The sequence below is a fragment of the Oryctolagus cuniculus genome, chromosome 6, assembly GCF_964237555.1.
Source record: "Oryctolagus cuniculus chromosome 6, mOryCun1.1, whole genome shotgun sequence".
In the NCBI taxonomy this organism is placed as follows: Eukaryota; Metazoa; Chordata; class Mammalia; order Lagomorpha; family Leporidae; genus Oryctolagus; species Oryctolagus cuniculus.
In genome coordinates this window covers 37,147,703-37,169,892 of record NC_091437.1, presented here as the reverse complement: position 1 = coordinate 37,169,892, position 22,190 = coordinate 37,147,703, and the positions used below count along the sequence as shown (strand labels likewise).

Here is a 22,190-nt window from a genome sequence, read left to right as displayed (position 1 = left end):
TGCGTCCCAAGCAGGGGCTGATGCGCCCCCTGCCAGCCTCAAACGGCCTGGGGGTCACGAGGCCCTCGTGCTTCGGGAGGCCACTTCTCACTCCCATTCCCCCCTCCCCAGGGTTCAGGGCCCCAGGTCACTTACGATGGCTTTTTCCCGCCGCTTCCTGGCGTGCCGGACGCTTGGCGTTCCTTCTGAACACGGCCCTCTGCCATCACATCTGGCAGGGAACAAGCAAAGAGAGACGTTCACCGTCGGGGAGACACAAGGCAGGAGGGGGGGCAGTGACGATTTCCGCAGGCCTCATGCGTGGGGCAGAAGGGGGCCAACTCCCTCCCTGCAGCACCGACAGCCAGGCCGTACGGGGCTCTGAACACGTGGGCCCAGCCTGTCTGCTGGCTGCTGGGACTCGGCTCCTGGCACACACAGGGCTGTCCCTGAGAGCCCTGTCTGGGTAGGAAAGCCCTTGTATTCTATTACCTTAATTGATCTCATGAAAAAGCCCCATGAGGTCGGCGTTGCCCCATTTTCCACACGGAAAATCTGAGGCTCAGATCGGGGATCTGTATAAAGCTAAACGTGGAGGAGCCAGAGCTGGAAGCTGGTCTTCTGGTTCTAGAACCATGGCGCTCAGTTGGTGCCTGCCTCCGCCGAGGAAGAGACCCCGCCCCTCACAGCCTCTGGGCCGGTCATCAGGTCAACCAGGCCACACGGCCCGGGCAGGCGGCCGAGGGCCACACGCCAGCCTCCTTGCCAGTGGACGTGCGTGCCACCAGGACAGACAGAGGATATGAACACAGCCTGCAACCTGTGTGCAGATGCGGGTGACTTCAGCTCCTCCTCTGGCAAACAAAGGCACCCAATCATGATCACCTCCTTGGCCACGCGGGTGAGGATTCAACGCTCAGCCCGACTGCTCAGGGAATGCTTGCCTTATTTCCCTATGTAACCTCTCTGAGCCTCAGCTTCCTCATCTGTGCAATGGGGCAAGCCAGCTGTGCCCTCCAAGGGCACCTGTGAAGCCCAGATAGGGTAAGGGAAGGCTATGAGTCACCAATGCGACAAGCTATGTAATAGCACTGCATCACCCACGTCATCACGTTGGTCGGCCTTCCCCAGGGGAAAAGTTGACAGCACCTGGAAGTGGGGTTCAGGGCTCGTACTATTTCTAAATTTCTTTTCCATTTATTTTACTTGAAAGGAAGACAGAGGCATCTGCTAAGTGCTGGTTCATTTCCCAAATGCCCTGCAATGGCCAGCCAGGCTGAAGCAGGACTCCAGACCACGGCACAACGTGGGTCTCCCACATGGGTGCAAGGATCCACATCTGGGCCATCACCGAGGCCTCCCGGGGTGCACATTAGTAGGAAGCTGGATTGGAACTATATGGGATGCAGGCGTCTTCACCAAATGCCCGCCCCAAAGGTTTATCTTGTTAAACCAGTTCAAAAGCTTCCTGTTCACGGCTGCTTGGGGGTGGAAGGCAGGTGAAGACACAGCGGTCGGGGAAGGCTGGATTCTAGCTCGGCCGGCTCTCCACCTACCGAGCTCTGCCAAGCAACTACGCAGCAACCAACTTCCCCACCAACCTTCTCCACTGCCCCGGACGAGGCAGCGGTGGACCTGGCCCACAGGTGTAAGAGAAAATCAGCGGGGGGTTCTAGCGTGGCTCGCCACCCTTCCCAGGCAAGCCCAGGAACACAGCCCTGCTCAACCCCCTCGCTGGGCAAGGCAGGAGGCAGCCAGTGAAGACAGCACTGGCCATGGGGGCGCCCTCAGAGGCGAGGAGAACCCTGGCGGGGCGCGAGCACACCTCGCAGCAGAGCAAGGCGGATCCTGGACCTGGGACCCTGGACCCGGGACCCGGAAGGGCTGTAAGGCAGGGGCTAACCCCGGGGGAAAGGAGCGAGAGTCAGCAAGCGAGGCTCTAGGAGGCCAGGCAGAGCACGGCCGAGACTAACAGTCCCGGGCCCGTTACAGAAACCGCTGGGAACTCATGGTGTGAACAGATGATTGGGGCTTCTGAACGCTGGTTTCCAGGAGAGTCCACCCCAGAAAACTGAATGCCCGGTTAGATGCCCACACCTCTTAGTGGGGAGAGGAGCCTTTGTTTTCAGCCAATTTTTTGAAATAAGGAAGAACCTCCGGGGTAGCCGTGCAAACCTCAAGGGGAATTTGCCTTCATACAACCTGAGTTTTGGTCTCAGGGTATGGTCCTCAGGTAACGACATCATCACCTGGGCACTTGCTAGAAACGCACACTTGCACACGCACCGGGCTCCAGCCCTATAGCCAGGTGCTCGGCACAGCCTTCACAGCCCTCCCGGGGACCCTGCAGCTGTGCCCCACAGCTGAGCACATCACCTGGAGGCACGGGACCGGGGGCAGCACTGCCCTCCCCCAGGAGTCGGGCCCTGCTCTGACGTTCCCGCCCTCCGGAGACCACCTGCTTACCTGAAGTTCCTTCGGGTGGCTGGTGACCAGGAGCGGCAGGAAGAGGAGCCGGAGCTGGAGCGGCTGCGGGAGCAGAGCTGCCGTCTGGCCTTGCTGGGTGGGCTCTGGTAGGGGCAGTGGTCAGAGCGAGGGGGACTGACCCCTGAGTCCTCTTCCTCTTCCTCCTCCTCCCTGTCCTCCTCTTCCTCCTCCAGGAGGAAGCTGCTCTCACCACTGCTGCTGCTGCTGTCCTCAAAGACGGTGTCATACTCGGGGCTCTTGCACGAGGCCAGGTCCTCGTCCTCCAGGGCGGTCTCCAGCAGCCCAAAGTGCTTGGTGAGGCTGGCGCGGATCTCGTGGTCTCTGAGCAGCACGCTGTCCTTGGGTGGGCCGCCAGCGGCACAGCTTCTGTCCTCCTCCCTGCCGGGGACCTGCGTCTCGGCACACAGGGTCCCCGGCTGGGGCCAGTCCTCAGGGTGGACCCCGGAAGGCTCCCAGGACCTCAGCACCTTCCTCTGCAGGGCACCCTCCGGCCTGAGCACCTGGCAGTAGTCGTGGTCTCCGAAGGAACAGGAGAAGGGGCGCTTCTGGCCAGCCTGGGAGGCCGGCGGGGCCGCGGCGTGCCGCAGGTGGGAGAGGAGCTCGCTCCGCTCTGGGGGCTTCTTTGGCAGTTTGTGGGCAGCCCCTGGGGCGGCCCCGAGCTGGAGACCCTCAGGGGATGGGGGGCTGGGAGCTGCGTCTTTGTCCAGGCTGTGCTTGGGGTTGGGCTTGAAGGGGTCCTCCTCCATGGGCTTGTATGGAGGCGTGGTGGGTGGGGTGAGCCCTGCAAGACGAGACATCTGTGAGGCAAGACGCATCTCTGGCCCTGGGGCCATGAGGAGCCCCATTTGGAAGGCACAGAGCTGGCTATGTGCCCCTACTCCCTGAGCTTGATGGATCACGGGTGTCACCAACTGGCCGCCCTGCTGCTGGCCGAGCCTAGACGGCACCCCGGGAACCCTCCAACTCTCTGTGGTTGGCACGGGATGGAATGCACCTGGCAGCTGCTCTGTGGGCTGCTGATGGCAGCTGGAGCCTCCAAGTCACCAAGCTGTCTCTTTTGGCCCGCAGGCCAGTGCTCAGCAAGTCTCCCCAGTCCTGTCTCCCAAACACCACAGAGCAGAGCAGGTAGCAGAGGTAAAACTGTCCACCTAGACTTGACCAGGGCCATACCCTATTGCGATTCTACCCTTGCCCTTGGCCTCTACTCTCCCTATGCACCAAAAAGAACTCAATGAAATGCCCATCTCTTCCTCTCTGGGGCTCCTAACACCCGCAGGGTGAACCTCTGACTTGCGCAGTGAGACCGGGTTCAGCATCTCCGATAGACCCCGCCCCTCACCCCTCTGAGCCCTCCCTGCCAGCACACTGTTGCCCTTCTGTGGCTTGCCTGGGTCCATTTATCCAGCACAAAAGGCCCTGCTCGGGGTACCCTGCAAAGTCTGCCCAGGCCACACCCCTGCCCAGCCCAGTCCAGCCCCTCTCTGCATCCCAGGGCTTTTGCCAATACTTCAAACCAGGCGCAGGTGAGACGGTGCTCAGCAGGGAGTGAGGCTCTGCCGCCCCAAGACCACAGGCTGCTCCTTATTGTGCATCTCAGCACCTGTCACAGCTGCAGGTTGGGAGGGCTTGGTGCGCACCCCCTCATTGCATGAGGGGTTTGCCAGCTCCCCGAAAGGCACCCAGCAGCCGAGCCACCCTGCTTACCTGCCGTGCCACAGAGCTCCACTGTCAAGGTCTGCTCAAAGCTCTTCTTGCCAAAGGGAGGGTCGCTGGTGGGGGCAGGAGGACAGAGAGGAAAGAGGCCAGTGAGCAGCAGCAGCTCCCACCCCCTCCCCCCAGCACCCAAGGCGGGCACGGGGACACCAGGTGGACCCTGGCTCTGGCGCCCGTGGGAACGGGGCCTGGTACAATCTGCAGCGGGGACTTTCCCATACTGGCTGCACAGCTCTCAGGACACAGACAAGGTTTGTGTGGACAGAAGATAGAGAAGGCAAGGCTCACGGCCTCCTTCCTTTACAGACAGCAACCGAGGCCCAGAGGGGGCAAGGGACTTTCCCAAAGTCACACAGCCTGCTCAGCTTCTGCCCATGGAGGAAAGCGCTCTTTCCCCAGAGGAACAGCTTCTGCAGTGACCCCAGCCTTGCCTCTCCCTCCCTCCCCTGGGCCTGCAGGACCTTGTTCCTAAAACCCAGCTCCTGAGGGCCCCAGATGGCGATCAGGGCAGGGGCTGATGAACCTCCCCACCCCAGCACCCCCAACACAAACACCCAACATGGCAAAACCTCCCAGACTGTCGGCTATACCAAACATTGTTAAGAAATCTACCTTTGTGACAAGGCCAGCATGAGGCACCTGGGAGATTCTGAAAAGAAGACCAAAAAAAAAAAAAAGACAAATAAAATTTCCATCTAGAAAGACCCCAAACTTCCACTGGTGCCAAGCACAGCTGCCGCTCAGGCAGGTGGCCCACAGGCTTCTGCCATCTTTAGGGGAGAGCAGGCACGGAAAGCCACCTTCCCCACACCCAGGACGTCAGCAGGTGCAAAGGGCTGTCCAGGAGAAAGAGCACAGGGATCCGAGGGCGACCCCTTCTGGCCACATGGAGTAGCACCACGGCAGAGAGTTCCCAAATCCCGCAGCCGAGGGCTCTGGGCGGAGTCCCGCACAGGACCTCGGTGTCTGCATCCTAAGGCAGGAGGCCCTTGAGAGGCATCCGTGCAAATAATGTGACTCCTTAGACCACTGCCTGGCAGCAGGGGGACTACTCTGCACCTCTCATTATCCTCATTACCACCGCTACTAGCGTTTACAAGACACCTTGACCGTGGAGGTGACTGCAGGTGCACAGCTCGCCCCCAGGAAGACTGTGTCTCCCCCCCCACCTCCCCAGCAGCCCCACAAGGGCAGGCCTCTTGCTCTTGGCTCATAGAGCAGCGCCTTCTCCCTGGCATGATGACAAGCTTAGAGCTGTACGGTGCTCCCCCGCAGATCCACCCCTTGTACAGAAAGAGAAGTTGAAAGCCAGAGAGGGGGCGGGAGACGTGGGCACAGGGCTCCCGCGGGGTTTGCTACCAGCCGTCCCCGCCCCCTCCTCCCAACCTGCCCATCCTGACTACCTCCGGAGGGGAGCCGCGGGCAGCCGGGGTCCTCGTCGGTGTCCCCGCACCCGCTCTCGCAGGGACTCTCCAGGGCAGAGATCTGGGGTCCTTGCACATGCTCTCGGCCACTGTCCTCATCTGTGGGGCTGTCCCCCTCCATGGTGTAGGCCTCGGAGGCTGGGCAGAGGGAGGGCAGCGCGCCTGGCGGCTTGGTGGGGACCAGCGTCTCGTCCGTGAACGCCAGCCAGGGGCCCAGCTCGGGGTTCAGTCTCCGGGAGCGGCGCACGGGGCACACGGAGCTCTCCTGCTTCCTCCCCAGCTTGGTCCACGGCACCCCTCGGCCCAGCCTCTTCCTGCCCCACTCCTCCTCCTCCTCGTCTTCCTCCTCCTCATCTTCCTCTTTCTCTTCCTCCTCCTCGTCGTCCTCCTCCTCGTCCTCCTCCCGCGGCCGATGCAGCCCACCAGGCCAGCTGAGCTCCTCTTTCACGTCGAGCCGCAGGGGCCGCAGGCTGGGTCTGGGCCCCGTGCTCTTGGGTGAAGCCGCGATCCTCACCTCCTCCACAGGGGAGGGGCCCCCTGGGGGCGCCTGACCGTCTCTGGGGGGTGCGGGTCTGGGCTGGGGCGTGAGGGAGGCGTAGACAGGCGTGGCCAGGCGGTAGGGTTTGCTGACATCACAGAGGACATCCTGGGCCAGAAGCTCCCTCAGGATGGAGAACTCGGCCCAGGAGGCTTTGGAGGGGTGCCGGGAGCCGGACTGGGGTCTGACCTGCTTGGCAGGGCTGCTGCAGGGCTGGGGGGCTGGCTCTGGGGCCTGCGGGGGCTGCTTCTTCTGCGGGAGGCAGTAGGTGTGCATGTAGCGAATGAGCTGCACCATCGCCTGTGCATCCTCCTGGGGAAGCTGGCTGCCACAGCCCGCCTGGCCCGGCACTGGGGAGTCCCAGGGAGAGGCTGCAATGGGCTGGGGGCTCAGGCAGTCCTCCCCTGGCTCCTCGTCCTCCTTGTCAGGGAGCCGGGGACTCGAGGGGGCTGATGGCTGCAGGCCCCTCTCCACGGAGCGGGCCGCGGCCCGGGGGCAGGAGGGTCCAGAGGTGAGGTGCTTATGCAGTTCCGTACAGCTCCGGCTCTGAGGCTGCAGCCCAAGGCCTTTCCTGTCTTGAGAGCTGTCCATCTAGATCAGGAAAGAGGCCGGGGTGAGGAGGGCGGCCCATCCCCGGCTCACCTCTGTGGGGGAATACTCCGTCTTCTCCCTCTTTGTTCCCAGCTCGCAGCACACAGCCTGGCACGGGCCCAGCTCAGTCAAGGAGGAATGAAGGGGTGTCCAGCCTCCCCACAGGTCTCCGGCCCATGGGCTATGGCCCTCACAGCCCCTTCCGGAGCTACTCCCTGCTCTGACTCCCTGCTGCCCTGCCCTGCCCCTGGCTGCCCACAGCTTTGTGTGCGAAGGATAAATGTCAAATGGGGCCGTCAGGATCCTTCTGGGATGATGGGTTCATTCTACAACTGGGTGGTGTCACGGATACACAACTCTATAAATTTGCTAAAAATCAGACAATTGTACTTTTTTTAAAAAAAAAAAGATTTATTTATTTGAAAGGCAGAGGTACAGAGAGGCAAAGAGAAAACCTTCATCCGCTGGTTCATTCCCCAGATGGTTGCAATGGCCACAGCTGGGCCAGACTGAAGCCAGGAGCCAGGAGCTTCATGTGAGTCTCCCACATGGGTACAGGGGTCAAAGCACTTGGGCCATCTTCTGTTCTTTCCCAGGTGCATTCGCAGGGAGCTGGATCGAAAGCGGAGAAGCCAGGACTCGAGCTGGAGCCCATATGGGATGCCTGTATTGCAGGCAGCGGCTTCACCTGCTACACCAGTGTCAGTCCCATAGAATAGTACTTTTACAACAGGTGGCATTGAGGCTAGTGTTGTGAACAGTGGGTTAAGGTGGCACCTGCCACAGAGGCATCTCATATGAGCACCAGTTCAAGTCTGGATGCAGTTCCGGGCTGTTGGCTTCAGCCTGGCTCAGACTCAGGCATCATGGCCATGTGGGGAGTGAACAAGTGGATAGACGCTCTCTCACTGTTGCACCCTCTCTCTGTGCCTCTGCCTTCCAAATAAAAATAAATCTCAATAAAATAAAATAGGTGGCAATTTATGATATGAAAATAGCACCTTGACAAAGCTGTTTAGAAAAAATTTAGTAGCTTCTCAGTGCCTGCAGGATGAAGGGGAATCCTTGGCCAGGCATTTGGGCCCCGTGCAGTCAGCCACCATTCTCTCAAGTCTCTGCCTCACCTGTGCACACAGGGGCTTCCTCCCACTGGGTCCTATTTCTGGGGGGGTAGTGTGGCTGTCAGGTGCAGCTCCCTTGAGAGGGTCTTGGCTGCCATCCCTTGGGACAAATGGAAGCCAGGAAGGTGGGCCTCTGCTTCGGAACCTGGGCCCAGGCCAACAGGGAGGGAGCACCTGGACAGGGGCCCACCCACCAGGGGCTGGGCAAGGGCCGAGAGGGTCCTCCGTGGAGCCACAATCTGACAGTGACCTCATGCTGAGGGAGAGAGCCCGGGGCAGCCTTTGAGAGCAAGAACCCACGGACGTCGCCTCTTGCCAGGCCTGGAAGATGGGGCCCAAGGAAGGCAAGCGACTTGCTCGGGCCCTAGGGTTCCACGATAAGAGCTCAATGGTCACCCAGAGAGCCGGACACTGGCTCTCCTGCGGCCCCGCCTTAGAACAGAAGCCCAGAGGACTGGCCCTGTGCTCCTCAGCCCTGCTCTAACCTGTGCTACCATCTCCCCCCGGGGCCAGGACACCCACGCAAGGCCGTGTGAAGAAACCCCGCTCCCACGCTGGAAGGCCGTGCGTCTCCAAGGGCCGACGTGGAGGCGCGTACAGAGTTACCTTGACACCACGCCGCAGACTTTTGGACCTGAGGCCTGGATGGCGCCAGGCACTGCCTTCCTTCTGGCTGTCAGAGCTCGGCGCTGGGTAGGATGTGGCGAGGAGGAGCTTCTGCAGCTGAGGGAGAAGCAGGGGGAACAGGAGATAGGGCTGAGACACGGGGACAACACTGCCCGTCCCTAGTCCCCCAGAGACTGACCACACCCTGGCCCCGGACATCTGATGACCTAGACTGATGCCACCAATATATTAAGTACAGAAAAGTAGACTGGCTATCACTCACACAACACACACCCCAGTAACGTGTAAAACCTCATCAGAGTCGGTAACCAAATGACCAACTGTGACTCTGAGAAACCCAAACAGGTCCCAGATAAGGCCTGCCTGCTCACCTGCCACCATGCATACACCTGCGGTAGATACCTACTTGCAGCACGGCGCGTGCGCACCCACGTATACACATACACACACACACACACACACACACACACACAGGACTCCAGCTGCAAGAGTCCGCGCCAAAACAGTTCTCTGCTGTGGGATTCCAGCTGCCTTTCCTTTGTTCTTTTTGCATTTTCATGTGATCTTTTTTGAAACAATCAAATTCTGAAACAAGCAATGCTTGTAAATGGTAAAAGGAAAACAACTACACGCCACATACTGCAGGAGGACGATGACAAGCTAGTCTCCCTCCCGGCCAGAGGCGGCCCCCTGACCTGTGCACCTGTCAGGAGGTAGGCTTGATCACACCTGAACACACGTGCATACATGAGGGCACCCCAAGACGCTTGTGGAAAAAGGAGCCAGAAGATGAGTTTATTCTTTAAATCCAGAGCTGGGGGCTGGCACTGTGGCCTAGCAGGAAAATCCGCTGCCTATAGTGCCAGCATCCCATATAGGCGCGGGTTTGAGTCATGGCCGCTCTACTTCTGATCCAGCTGTCTGCTATGGCCTGGGAAAGCAGTGAAGATGGCCCAAGTGCTTGGGCCACTGCACCCAGGTGGGAGACCTGGAAGAGGCTCCTGGCTCCTGGCTTCATATCTGCTCAGCTCCGGCCATCTGGGGAATGAACCAGCGGATAGAAGGCCTCTCTCTCCCTCTCTCTGTGTAACTCTGCTTTTCAAATAAATAAATCTTTAAAAAAAAAATACCCAGAACTGACAGGCTCCTCACTTAATGACACTGCCACCCCCTATCAGGGCAGCTGGTTCGAGTCCCAGCTGCTCCATTTCCTATCCAGCTCCCTGCTAATGTGCTTGGGAAGACAGTGGAGGATGGGCCAAGTGTCTTGGCCCCTGCACCCATGTGGGAGAACCAGATGCAGTTCTTGGCTCCTGGCTTCTACCTGGCACAGCACTGGCTGTTGGGGCTACTTGGGGAATGAATGAACAGATGGAAGATTCTTTCTCTCTCTCTCCCTCTCCCTCTCTCTCTGTCTTTCTCAGCTCTTCAAATAAATAAATAAACTAAAAAAAAATTGAAATCCATGCAGATGAGACGTCTTCAGAAAGCTCATGGAAAACATGTAATGTGAAAAATGATTCATGCATTTTAACATTTTTGCACCTAAATAAACTCATCTTTGAATTCCATTTTCCACAAACTTTTTGGAAGTACCTGTGTATCACCTTGGATTCACCCAGTTGTTTTTAGACAAGGGAAAGATCACGAACCTTAACCTTGCCTGAATTTTTTTAAAATTTATTTATTTGCAAGAGTTACAGAGAAAGGAGAAGAAACACAGGGAGATCTTCCATCTGTTGGTTCACTCCCAAATGGCTGCATGCCCAGGGCGGGACCAGGCTGAAGCCAGGAGCTTCATCTGGGTCTCCCACATGGGTATAGGGCCTAAGCACTTGGGCTATCCTTTCTCAGGCGCATTAGCAGGGAGCTGAATTGGAAGTGGAGCAACCAAGACTCGAACTGGTGCCCTATGGGATGCCGGTGTCATAGGCAGTGGCTCTATCTGCTATGCCACAGTGCCGGCTCCTAGACTGAAACTTTTAAAAGGATTTTTAAAGTACTTGAATCATTTTCTGCTACCTCACCAGGATTGGAAGTGGAGCAGCCTAGACTTGAACCAGCGCTCCGATATAGGATTCCAGCATTGCAAACGGTGGCTTAATCTGTTGTGTCACAATGCTGGCCCATACCTGTTTTTTTTTGTTTTTTTTTTTTTGTTTTTTTTTGTTTTTTTTGACAGGCAGAGTGGACAGTGAGAGAGAGAGACAGAGAGAAAGGTCTTCCTTTTGCCGTTGGTTCACCCTACAATGGTCATCGTGGTCGGCGCGCTGCGGCCAGCACACCGCGCTGATCCGATGGCAGGAGCCAGGTGCTTCTCCTGGTCTCCCATGGGGTGCAGGGCCCAAGGACTTGGGCCATCCTCCACTGCACTCCCTAGCCACAGCAAAGAGCTGGCCTGGAAGAGGGCAACCAGGACAGAATCCGGCGCCCTGACCGGGACTAGAACCTGGTATGCCAGCACCGCAAGGCAGAGGATTAGCCTAGTGAGCCGCGGCGCCGGCAATACCTTTTTTTTTTCAATAAGAATTGTTGGACCTCTCTGCTTCTGCACCCCGACAGCAGCGTGCCCAGGCTCGGAGAGCAGGAAGTCAAATATACCTGAAGTTCTACCAAGGATCCTATCACAGCCAAGGCTGAGAAGAAGGTGATTTTGGGGCCGGCGCTGTGGTGCAGTGGGTTAACGCCCTGGCCTGAAGTGCCGGCATCCTATATGGGTGCTGGTTCTAGTCCCGGCTGCTCCTCTTTCGATCCAGCTCTCTGTCATGGCCTGGGAAAGCAGTGGAAGATGGCCCAAGTGCTTGGGCCTCTGCAACCACGTGGGAGACCTGGAAGAAGCTCCTGGCTTTGGATAGGCGCAGCTCCAAGCCATTGCGGCCACCTGGGAAGTGAACCAGTGGATGGAAGACCTCTCTCTCTGTCTCTGCCTCTCTCTCTGTAACTCTGTCTTTCAAATAAATAAAATAAATCTTAAAAAAAAAGAAGAAGAAGGTGATTTTACTATAGCTCCAAGTATTTCCAGGGCAGACTCGTCACCTCAATCACCCTGGCAAGGAGATTGAAGACCAAGGAGCCACAGACAAGGCCACTGCCCACTCTCCCACCCCACCCTGCCCCTGACAGTCACATAAAGGTCTCATGCTAGCACACATATGCTTGCAGCTCTGACTCCAGGTAGGGAAAGGTCCTTGAACTGCAGGAATGAAACGTGGGTCTAGCCCAGCTCAGCTCCAACTCACCTTGGACTTGGCATTTCCTTCCCTGGGCCTTAGTCTCTCCACGATATCATGAAGGGCACGTGGACTGAAACACTGGCCCTGAGTCTTATCCTAACTCTAAGAATATGACAGGAGCTGCTGACTGCACAGATACACAGAGGTCCACGGGTGGACCCTCCGGGATCAGGGCAAGAACCTGGTGTCTGGCTGACTTCTCAGGGCCCTGCCGGAGCTCTGTGGGGACGCAGGGAGTCTAGACAGTGGGTCTGCTTCCTGTGTCCCTAGCACACATGTGTTCAATGAAGGCAGGAGTGGGAAACGCTCTCAGGCCAGCAGGGGTCGCTCTTCGTCTCTCCAAGCTCTGGGCCCTGTCCCGAGGCTCCGTGTGGAAATGGCACTGGGAATTCTTGCTGTTGCGTCCGTCGCTGATGCTGGCGCCAGGACTGTTACTTAGTTGGCCATCAGTGAGCACCTCTACGTGCCAGGCAGTGTTTTAGTGCAATCCTGCTAACTGACAGGCACATTCTTCAGCCCCGTTATGGCTCGTGAGGCTGAGTCATGGGGGGTGGGGTCCAGTCTGAGGGAAGGGACACAGAAGCACTGGCAGGGCTGAGATTCAAACCCAGGCTGTCTGACACCAGGGCAAAAGGAAGCAGGACTCACCCCTCCCAACCCCGCAACAGCAGGAGCCACCACAGGGGACGGAACATAGTGTGTGCCTAGCACACAGTAGGTGCTTACTCAATGTTTCACACTGCTCAGGGGCCCCTGAAGGCAGTGGAAAAGAAGACAAACCAGGACTGGGTTCTGGTCTTTCTGGAACGCTGACCTGCTGTAGCCACGCGAGAACCTCCCCCCAACCTACAGCCTCAGCTTCCCTGGAGCTGGGGTTGATGGTCACCACGGGCCGTTCCAGCTCCTACTCTCCATGACTTCCCAGGCTCCATTTTGCAGTGAGGGGCACAGGGAGGCCAAGCGAGGCAGGGCATCACCTGTGACATTTTGGCTTTGGGCACCCTTAGCCTCAGCCCAAGGCAACCGCTTTCAGGAATATGTGAGGTCCAGAGCCCTCTGGGAATCTGATAAAAGCGGGCATCATCTACCGAGCAAGCTGCTATTCCACGCGCACACAGCTCCACATTCCACACCTGCTCACACCGGCAGCATGGGAGTGTCCACAGGGCCAGCCCTCTGGAGGGCGTTCTGCAAGTAGCTGACTACACCACGTGATCCGTAGCCCCAGGAATTCCATCTCTAGGACTCAGCCACTGCCACAGGCAAAGGCCGTGTGACCACACAGGCTCACCCCAGAGTACAACACAGCCAACAAAAAGGATGGAACAGAACTGCGAGTGTTTCTAAGTCACACAGCTAAGAGAAGGAAGGTACGGAGCAGTGCACAATGCAGGTGCCCTTTTGTAGTAAAAAAAAAAAAAAAAAAAAAACCAGAGCAGAAGAGGAAAGTCAAATAACAGACCAGTAACCATGGTTACCTTGGGGGAAGAAGAAGCAACAGAGAGAGGCCCGAGAAGATTTTCCTTGTAGCTGTCCACCCTTCCACGCAATTGTGCCTCGTGTATATAATCCTTGGGGAATCGCTCGCACGCCATTTCAAGGACTTAACACCCAGCTGAGGTCAACCCTGGCAACCCCACAGAGCCTGAGGCATGTGGGGAGTGCAGGCGGTTCCGCTGTTCAGGTAGGAAAGATGAGGCCGGGGGTTCTCCCACCTGCAGGCTAGGCTCTGTGCTGGGAACCTTGCTGCCGTGAAGGCCGGGGGACCCCTGAGGGGCTGCAGCGGCAGGCACAGCACCTGCCACTCCTGCACGCCCCAGGCCGCCCCCGTCACTGCCACCACGCGTGGGTTCTCACCAGTGAGCGTTCGTCCATCGCAGGAGCTGGGGCCGGGGGGCTCTCCAGGGTGGGGCTGGGGGGTGCAGAGGAGGGCACAGGCGAAGCTGAGGTGCAGGACAGTGCATCTCCGCTGTCCAGAGCTGGGAAGGCGTCCAGCCCCACGTCCACATCGTCTTCGGGGATGTCTTCCAGGGTCTTGGTGAGTGCTGCCAGGAGGGCCTCATTCTCACTGTCGATCTGGAGGGAGGAGGCAGGAGGGGTGGGGAGGGTTCATCACCACCTGCACGGCCTGTGGCACCACCACCACCACCCCACTCCAGCCAAACCCTCCCTCGTCAGAGCTACTCAGTACTCCTGGGAGAGCAGATGCCCAAGTAACACGCTATCAGCTCTAAGAGCCACAGAAATTTACGAGCAGACAGCAGGTAGTCATGGAAAAGCCTGTCCGTGGAGCCCCAGCCTTGGCCCCGCTGCTTATCAGCATGCGTCCAGGGGCAGAGGTCTGTCCAGCCCGGCGACACTCGCCTGCTCCACCAAGGACCAAGGCTGGTCTCCCATGGCAGGCCCCAGCACCCCGGATCCGGGGGCCTAGGCACCATGAAGACTGGAAGCACCAGGGCTGCACACAGGACCACCCCAGCTGCCATCTCCTCATCGGATCCCAGGGCTCGCTCTCTGCTCTCACTCACAAGAGAGGGAGGAAGCGTGGTGGTTGCCAGCAAGGGCTCAGAACTGGGGCTCAATCCCAGCTCCCACACTTAGCAACTCCAGGCGGTTGGACAAGTGAGTTTCGTCCTCTGTCAACTGTGGTAACAAACAGACACGATTCTGGGAGGTTCTTGTTGATGACCGGGTAAGTCAACAGAGCTGGGATGCTGAGGGGACTTGAAAAACTCCATGGAAAATGGGAATTAGAAGATAAGCTTATGGGGCAGCTTTGTGGTGCGGTAGGGTTAGCCGCATCCTGCAACAGCAGCATCCCATATGAGCGCCAGTTTGAGGCTGCTTCCCTTCTGATCCAGCTCCCTGCTAATGTGCCTGGGAAAGCAGCAGAGGATGGCCCTAGTGCTTGGGTCCCTGCACCTACATGGGCGACCTGGGTGAAGGTCCTGGCTCCTAGCTTCAGCCTGGTCCAGCCCTGGCCATTGCAGACTTTTGGGGAGTGAACCAGCGTATGGAAGATCTCTCTTCTGTCTATCCCTCTCTCTGCAACTCTGCCTTTCAAATAAATAAATCTTCTTTATTTTAAATTTATTTTTTTTGAAAGATTTATTTATTTATTTTAAAATCAGAGTTACACAGAGAGGAGAGGCAGAGAGAGAGAGAGGTCTTCCATCCGCTGGTTCACTCCCCAGTTGGCAGCTACAGCCAGAGCTGAAGCCAGGAGCCAGGAGCTTCTCCCAGGTCTCCCATGCAGGTGCAGGGGCCCAAGGACTTGGGCCATCTACCACTGCTTTCCCAGGCCATAGCAGAGAGCTGGATCGGAAGTGGAGCAGCCGGAACTTGAACCAGTGCCGACATGGGATGCTGGCACTGCAGGCGGTGGCTTTACCCGCGACACCACTGCACCAGCCCCTTTTATTTATTTCAAAGGCAGAGTTATGCAGAGGAGCCAGGTGTTTCATCCGGGTCTCACACATGGGTGCAGGGGCTCCCAGCACTTGGGTCTTTCACATGGATAGCAGGGGCCCAAGCACTTGAGCCATATTCCACTGCTCTTCCCAGGCACATTAGCAGGGGGCTGGATTGGAAGTAGAGCAGCGGGACTAGAACCGGCGCCCATATGGTATGCCGGCATCTCAGGCAGCGGCTTTACCCAGTACGCCATAGCGCTGGCCCTCCAGGAACATCCTGAATTCCCTCCTAGCGCCTAATACAAAATAAGCACTCCCGACCTTCACGACGAGCACCAATAGGCTCCCCTCCCTTGCCCCGCCCCGCGGCCACTGGAGACATCTTGTGCTCCTGAGGCCCCATGAGCTCCCCCCCCACAAACCCCCCGCAGTGCAGGGTTCAGCACTGAACAACCAAGACCATTCCAGGGTGTGAGGGGCTGGGGAGGAAACAGAAGGAAGCCATGCTGGACGGTTGGCCCTGGGGAGGATTACAAGGTGCTTAGAAAGGCTCGGGGCACCCAGCGTGGCCAGCAGAGGAACAGAAAGGCCGTGAGTTGCCTGCCTCGCTAACCCTGGCGAGGGAAGCCCTGTTCCAGCACCCATGAGGCTCCTGGAGGTTCAACAGTGGGTCGAGGGTCCCCTGGCGTGGCCCGTGCACGGTGACTCACGGCTGCTGCTGCTGTGTGGAGTGCCAGCCCTCGGCCCCCAGCCCCCGGCCCCCGTGCCCAGCGGCCTGGAGTTGCTGGTAGATGAGGGCCTGAGTATCTCGAGGGAACTGTGCTTCCTGGGGCTGCACTGGCATTGGCCGCCCGGCCGTCACACGATGCCTCGCTCCGCGCACTTCCCATTTATAGAACAGAGCTAAGAATACAAGAAAGGCTAATAGAAGTCTTTGGTGGAACCTGACCCAGGCTCCGGGGATGCAGGCTCCTGGGCGAATCAGGGCCATAGACTCTGGCCATTAGAAGGCAATGGCGGGACAGCGCAGTAGCTCACTAGGCTAATCCTCCACCTTGCGGCGCCGACACACTGGGTTCTAGTCCCGGTCAGGGCGCCAAATTCTGTCCTGGTTGCCCCTTTTCCAGGCCAGCTCTCTGCTGTGGCCAGGGAGTGCAGTGGAGGATGGCCCGAGTGCTTGGGCCCTGCACCCCATGGGAGACCAGGATAAGTACCTGGCTCCTGCCATCGGATCAGCGTGGTGCGCCGGCCGCAGCGGCCGTTGGAGGGTGAACCAACGGCAAAAGGAAGACCTTTCTCTCTCTCTCTCACTGTCCACTCTGCCTGTTTAAAAAAAAAAAAAAAAAGAAAAGAAAGAAGGCAATGGCGGCTGGCGCCACGGCTCACTTGACTAATCCTCCGCCTGCGGCGCCGGCACCCCGGGTTCTAGTCCAGGTTAGGGTGCTGGTTCTGTCCCGGTTGCTCCTCTTCCAGTCCAGCTCTCTGCTGTGGCCCGGGAAGGCAGTGAAGGATGGCCCAAGTGCTTGGGTCCCTGCACCCACATAGGAGACCAGGAGGAGGTACCTGGCTCCTGGCTTAGGATTGGTGCAGCGCCGGCCGTAGCGGCCATTAAGGGAGTGAACCAACGGAAGGAAGACCTTTCTGTCTGTCTCTCTCTCAATGTCTAGAACTCTACCTGTCAAATAAAAAAATAAAAATAGAAGGCAATGGGGCTCCCTTGGCTGTCCCCCAAGTCTCCCTCTTGCCCCTCAGCCGGGCTGCCCGCTCTATGCTCCCAAACAACGCGTCCAGCTTGACAAGTTGTTCAGACCCTGGAACCCGAGCCTCCTTGACCTGGGGCATGACTAGGGGCATGACCCCGCAGGGCTCTGCCAGCAGTGGCTGGCCCAAGGCAAGTCACTTCTCTCCCCTAAATCCCTGCTCTTTTCCTGTGAAACAGGAGGACTCGCCCTCAGGCCAGTTTTCCTGCCAGGGCCAGCATGAAGGCCAAATCTGGAAGCAGCGATGAGCGGGCAGGGCGGACGCAGCCGAAGGAAGGAATGAATGAGACAAACAATGAACAATGGCAGCAGGCCGAGCTCATCGTCAGAAAGACCAGATTCCCGCGGGACGGCATCCAGGCATGACGTCAGCAGCCTTGCGTGGAACGGGAACTCTGACCCTGGCTCCGGGCCGTCTGATCAGCGACTTCAAGCACGGCTCGGGGCTCACTTCCCAGACAGCTCCTCCTGTACCCGCCTCTGTCTTGCTGGGGTCCAGGCAACCAGCACCCATCAATCACTGTGGAAGCTCGTGGGGAAACCTACCTGTCATTCTTTTGGGAGGAGGGGGCGGGGCAAAGTCAAAGTCATAGAGAGTGAAGGGGCGGGGTCACAGGTGAGGGCCTTGGGCCCTGGAGGCCAACACTGACCAATCGGGCTTCCTGAGTGCCAGGCATGAGGCCGACATGCGTACACTATGGCGGAGACCTCAAGAACCACCCATCAGGACAGGTGAGGCCAAGAGGGACTCACAGAAGGCCCCCCCCTTGCACCCCAGTCTGGGCTGTGCGATGGGAATTCCTGCCCTGCACCCGACACATCCCAGCGAGCCGGCTGCCCTCTCCTCTTCTCTGGGCCCATTAGCTCAGCTCTCCCTGCTCCCCGTGGAAGCTGAGTGCAAATTAATGGAGGGTTAATCAGCTGCGGAAGGGATATTAATAGACCCAGCCCCGCCCCCAGCCTTCCTGGGAGGTTCTCCAGCCTTCAGGAAATCTGGGGAAATGCTTCGCTTTGAGCACCCTGAAGAGCCAGCGACAGAATTTTCACCCTCGGGGCCGGAAGGACCTCCAGAGCCCACAGAGCCCTGGGGGCTTCTCGGAGGCCTGGGGGACCCAGGGAATCCGGGCCCCCAGTTTTCTTGGAGTAGATCTATGCTTTCATCTGCACCTAAAAGGAACCAGTTTGCTTCTCTCTCCCTCTCTCTCTCTGTATCTCTGCCTTCCAAATAAAAATAAACAGATAAATGTAAATAAATAAAAAATAGAGACTGGACCTCTTGCTGGCATTTGGGAAGTGCACCGGTGGATGGCAGATTTCTCTTTCTATATAGATGTGTGTGTGTGTGTATGTGTGTGTGTGTGCGCACGCCTACACGCATGTGCCTTTTGAGTAAATGCAATCAATAAACGGACCCAGTGACTCTCTCCTCCACCCCCAGCCGATGAAATCCTCCAATCCTGTCTGTGTTCCTGCCTTGTTCCTCACACAGGGGAACTGAGCCCCAGCCAAAGGGAGCTACTTGCCCACGTGGGTCACAGCGCATAACACCCAAACACCTGCTTCCTCCAGAAAAAAATCTACTGACATGGAAGGCAACGTCCCTGTCCCCTAGAAGCTGTCAACTTGCTAACTGTGGCTTGTTCCCACTCTCCCAGTGTTCCCAGGCGAGGGTGCCCTGGGACTGTTCGAACCCCGCCCGGACATGGGCAGCAGGCTCCAGGACTACCGCTGGCCCCAGGAGGCAATCGCCCAAGCCAGCAGCAGCAGCAGGGTTAGAACTCAGGGCCCTGGATCACAGCTTGCTCTCAGAGTGGGTCACGTCTGCGAATGGGCGTTTATACTGTGTGGGCCCCCGAGATGCATAAGATGATTTTGTTCTCAAAGAGCTTGGGGTCTGAAGGACACACACACACGAGAAGAAGCAACTGACTGCCCACCCCGGAAGGGCAGAACCAAGAACTCAGGATCACAAGGGACTCTCATCTGACGGCGCCAGGCACTATGCATGGCCTCGGAGCATAGCAAGTGGAGACAAGGACAGGGCCTCATCCTGAGTAATGACAGAGAGGAGAGTTGGTCGGGAATGCAGGCCGGGAAGGGGTGAGGGACGGGTGGGCAGATCTCAGCCAGGGCTGGGGGCCTGAGGGCCACACCAGACTCATGCAATGTTAGGAGCGGGGGGTGGGGTAGGGGGAGCAGAGGTTCCTGGGGGCATGGTCAGTCCCCGAGCGGGCAGGGGACCTGTGCAGTCCAGGTGGGAGTCGGTCTGCAGGTGGCATCAAAGTACCCTCTGCACACTGAAAGCATTTTCTTGGAGTCAGGGCGGGAGGGAGGGAGCAACATGGCAAAGGTATGGCACCCATTGTTCAGCTAAGGAAATGGGGGTCTCCAGGGGGCCAGACCTGCCAACTCCTAGGTGGGATGGCAGCAGGGGATCTCAGTGAGCAGCGGCAGGCCCACATTCCCGGCTTAGAGTCTGCGCCCTGACTCCTGCAGCTCCGTGATCTCAGACAAGTCACTTAACTGCTCTGAGCCTCACTCCCCTAAGAGTACTCCGCTTCCGGCTGAGAACACCCTAGGGAAGAGCGCCAACTCCCTGCGGTGCCCACGAGGCTCTGCACGGTCTCTGCCCCGCCCACCCCTGACCTTAGCTCCCAGCACCTTCCTCTTTCACCCTTCCGTTCCTCCCACACCGCCAGCCCGTCCTGCCCTCGGCTCCGCGACCCCTGGTTCTTAGAGGTTCACGTGGCTGCCGCTGCGCAGCCTTCAGCGGACACGAGTCTGCCTGCAGGGGCCTCTCCCGACCACCCAGCCCGCGGAGCCCTTGCTGTTCCTGTTAGGTAGGAAGTCAGTTATGGGCTTGTGTGTGTGTGTGACATAAAGGCCTAAAGAGAAGACATCTATGTCCAGCATCTGCATCTCAAAGTCATCCTGACATGTTTCAGGGGCAGCCCGGTATTCACATCCTGCCCTGCCCCCTTCTACCTGATAACCTGCCAGGTGGAGGTCCCCGACCCTTCTCCCTGACAAATCTTCCACAATCTCCCAGATGCAGCCCAGTAGCTGCACTTCAAACACCCTGCTCGGGATTCCCATTCTCCAGGGGTCTTGCTCACCCTTCCTCTAAACTTAGGATGGCACAAGCTAGGCTTCCTCCTGTCTGATACCTTCAGGGGAAAACTCAGATAGAAGTTTTTCTATTTACATCCAAAAAGCCCTTTGTTCCAAGAGGAGCAGAGGTGGGGAAGCAAGACCCATCTCCTTAAACACCCCCCCCCCCAGCCTCAACCGGACTGTGCGCTCAGCCCTCTGCCTCTCTGCTGGGCCGCCCGCCTGGTCTAGCCTGGTGTAATCTCTCCACCTTGCTCCTTCCCCCACCCCCCAGTCCGAGCAACTGCACTCTCTCCCAGGTCCTTTCTGGAGAGGTGCCCATCCATTCTTGCTATCTTACCTCCCACTACTCTCTGTCTCACGCCTGAATTCTTTCTTGCGCAAAGACAAGAACCCTGCATTTTCTCCAGTAACATTCCCAGCTTCACTGCCTTCCAAGTGCTCGTCAGCCACAGTGCTGTTCAGGTTTTACTGATCCGCCATGAATCTCCCCCTCCAGACTGAAGTCCACAAAGAACCCTGGGATCGATAAGCGCTTCCAGGAAGCGATAAAATCCACGGGGAGCACCACGCGGCAGGACCCGCGGCACCCCAGCATGGCGCCTGGCACACGGGGGGCTGTCATTGTTGTGTTGCCAGAAAGGCACAGCTTCTGCCCCCATCTCCATGGGGGAGAAAACTTCAAGACTAGAATGAGGGATCTGAATGCACCCATCCCCCAGCTTCCACGTGGCCAATTTCGTCTCCTCTGTCACCCTGCATGCCACACACCCACATGCACACCTGCAAACGCGGGCAGAGCTTGCTTCATTTGGAAGCAAATGTACACATCCTATTATTCCTTCTCAGAGGCCTCCGAAAGGGACACGTCAGGCAGCACGTGGCCCCGAGGCTGGGCGCCCAGCACAATCGGTGGAGGGAGGCAAAGGCACAGTGGCTCCTGGCACTGCCTCTTGTGAAAGAACCCCTAGGCTCCAACTGAAAAGCCGAGATAAGCGTCTTTAGGACTGGGGCTTGTGAAGAGAAGCACACGGGTTATGCAGACAAACAGGGCCGGTCCTGCTGCCACTCCTTGCATAATCAGCCTGAGTCATTCTCATTAGGCTGCCTTTGTGGCTAGAAAGCCTGGGCACAGGAGGCAGGCGGGCTGGGTCTGAGCCCAGTCCAGTGACTGCCTAGGTAAACTGCCCTAGCCACACGACTCAGCCCTCCAAGGTTCAGTCTCCTTATCTGTCAAATGGGAAGCTAAAGGATCCACAATGCAGGGAACAGAGGGCCTGGGGCTGGGATCTGCCTGGGGGGCATAGACAGTGGCTCAGGCCAGCTCTCCATTTCCAGAGGCAGGACACAGGCCAGGGGAGGGGCGGGTGCTGTCCCAGAGCAAGTGCAGACCAGCCACCGCAGCAGGGTCCCAAGGTCCGGGGGCAGGTGAGGAGCCTTCTTAACAATGAGCGAGTGCAGAAGAGGAGCATGTGGGGTAGAAGGTGGCGAGGCCAGGGGAGTGTACCTGGAAGAGCTCCGAGTCGTCAGGGCTGTACTGGCTGGGCTCGGGCTCGCAGCTCTCTGGGCACCACTGCAGCTCCCCAAAGCAGGTGGCGGACTCAAAGTCGCTGGCGTCCAGCTGGGAGAGGTCAAGCTCGGGAAAGTCGGCGCAGAGCTGCTCCTCCCCGGATCCGCCGCCCTGAGGAGACAGGAAGGAAGGAGCAGGGTCAGAGCGCAGCTGGGCCGGCCCCAAGCAGGGCCCCTGCGGCGCACCAGGCTGCCCACCCAGACCCCTGTCCGTGGCCAGGAAATGCCACAGGCTGCCCCGCCCCGCGCCAGGCCCTGGCAGCACAAGGCCTCTGCTGCTCCCTGCACTCCTACAGAGCCCTTGAGGCCCTGCCCACATGACACACTGGAGCCCCCATCTGTGCGGGGATTTCTTACCGCTAGCAATCCCTCTGCATGAATAATGAAAGAAAAACAGCAAGAACAATGGCAGACATTACTGAGTGATTACTAGTTCCTACAGAAACACTCATCCATGCTCCCAGAGGTTTCACAGGAGTACTTGTGAGGTCTAAAGCCTGGAAGGCCACCTATTAGCAGACAAGAGTTAAAAAAAAAAACCCATGGGGCCAGCACTATGATGCAGGCGCTTAAGCCATATCCTGCAGCACTGGCATCCCATATGGGCGTCAGTTCGAGTCCCTA

The 22,190-nt window shown here is 58.1% G+C and overlaps 1 protein-coding gene across 2 annotated transcripts in view; it reads right to left on the bottom strand.

The window, feature by feature from the left end:
* PPARGC1B (PPARG coactivator 1 beta) overlaps positions 1–22,190 on the bottom strand; it is a 112,566-nt gene that overhangs the window by 7,937 nt on the left and 82,439 nt on the right. For both annotated transcript variants that reach the window (XM_051843506.2, XM_070076299.1), the window contains exons 2-9: positions 21,505–21,678; positions 13,571–13,789; positions 8,460–8,576; positions 5,583–6,732; positions 4,792–4,828; positions 4,171–4,235; positions 2,446–3,247; positions 136–211 (exon numbers count right to left, since the gene is read on the bottom strand). In XM_051843506.2, the coding sequence (XP_051699466.2) occupies positions 136–211; positions 2,446–3,247; positions 4,171–4,235; positions 4,792–4,828; positions 5,583–6,732; positions 8,460–8,576; positions 13,571–13,789; positions 21,505–21,678 (2,640 nt within the window). The remainder of the gene's footprint in view (positions 1–135; positions 212–2,445; positions 3,248–4,170; positions 4,236–4,791; positions 4,829–5,582; positions 6,733–8,459; positions 8,577–13,570; positions 13,790–21,504; positions 21,679–22,190) is intronic.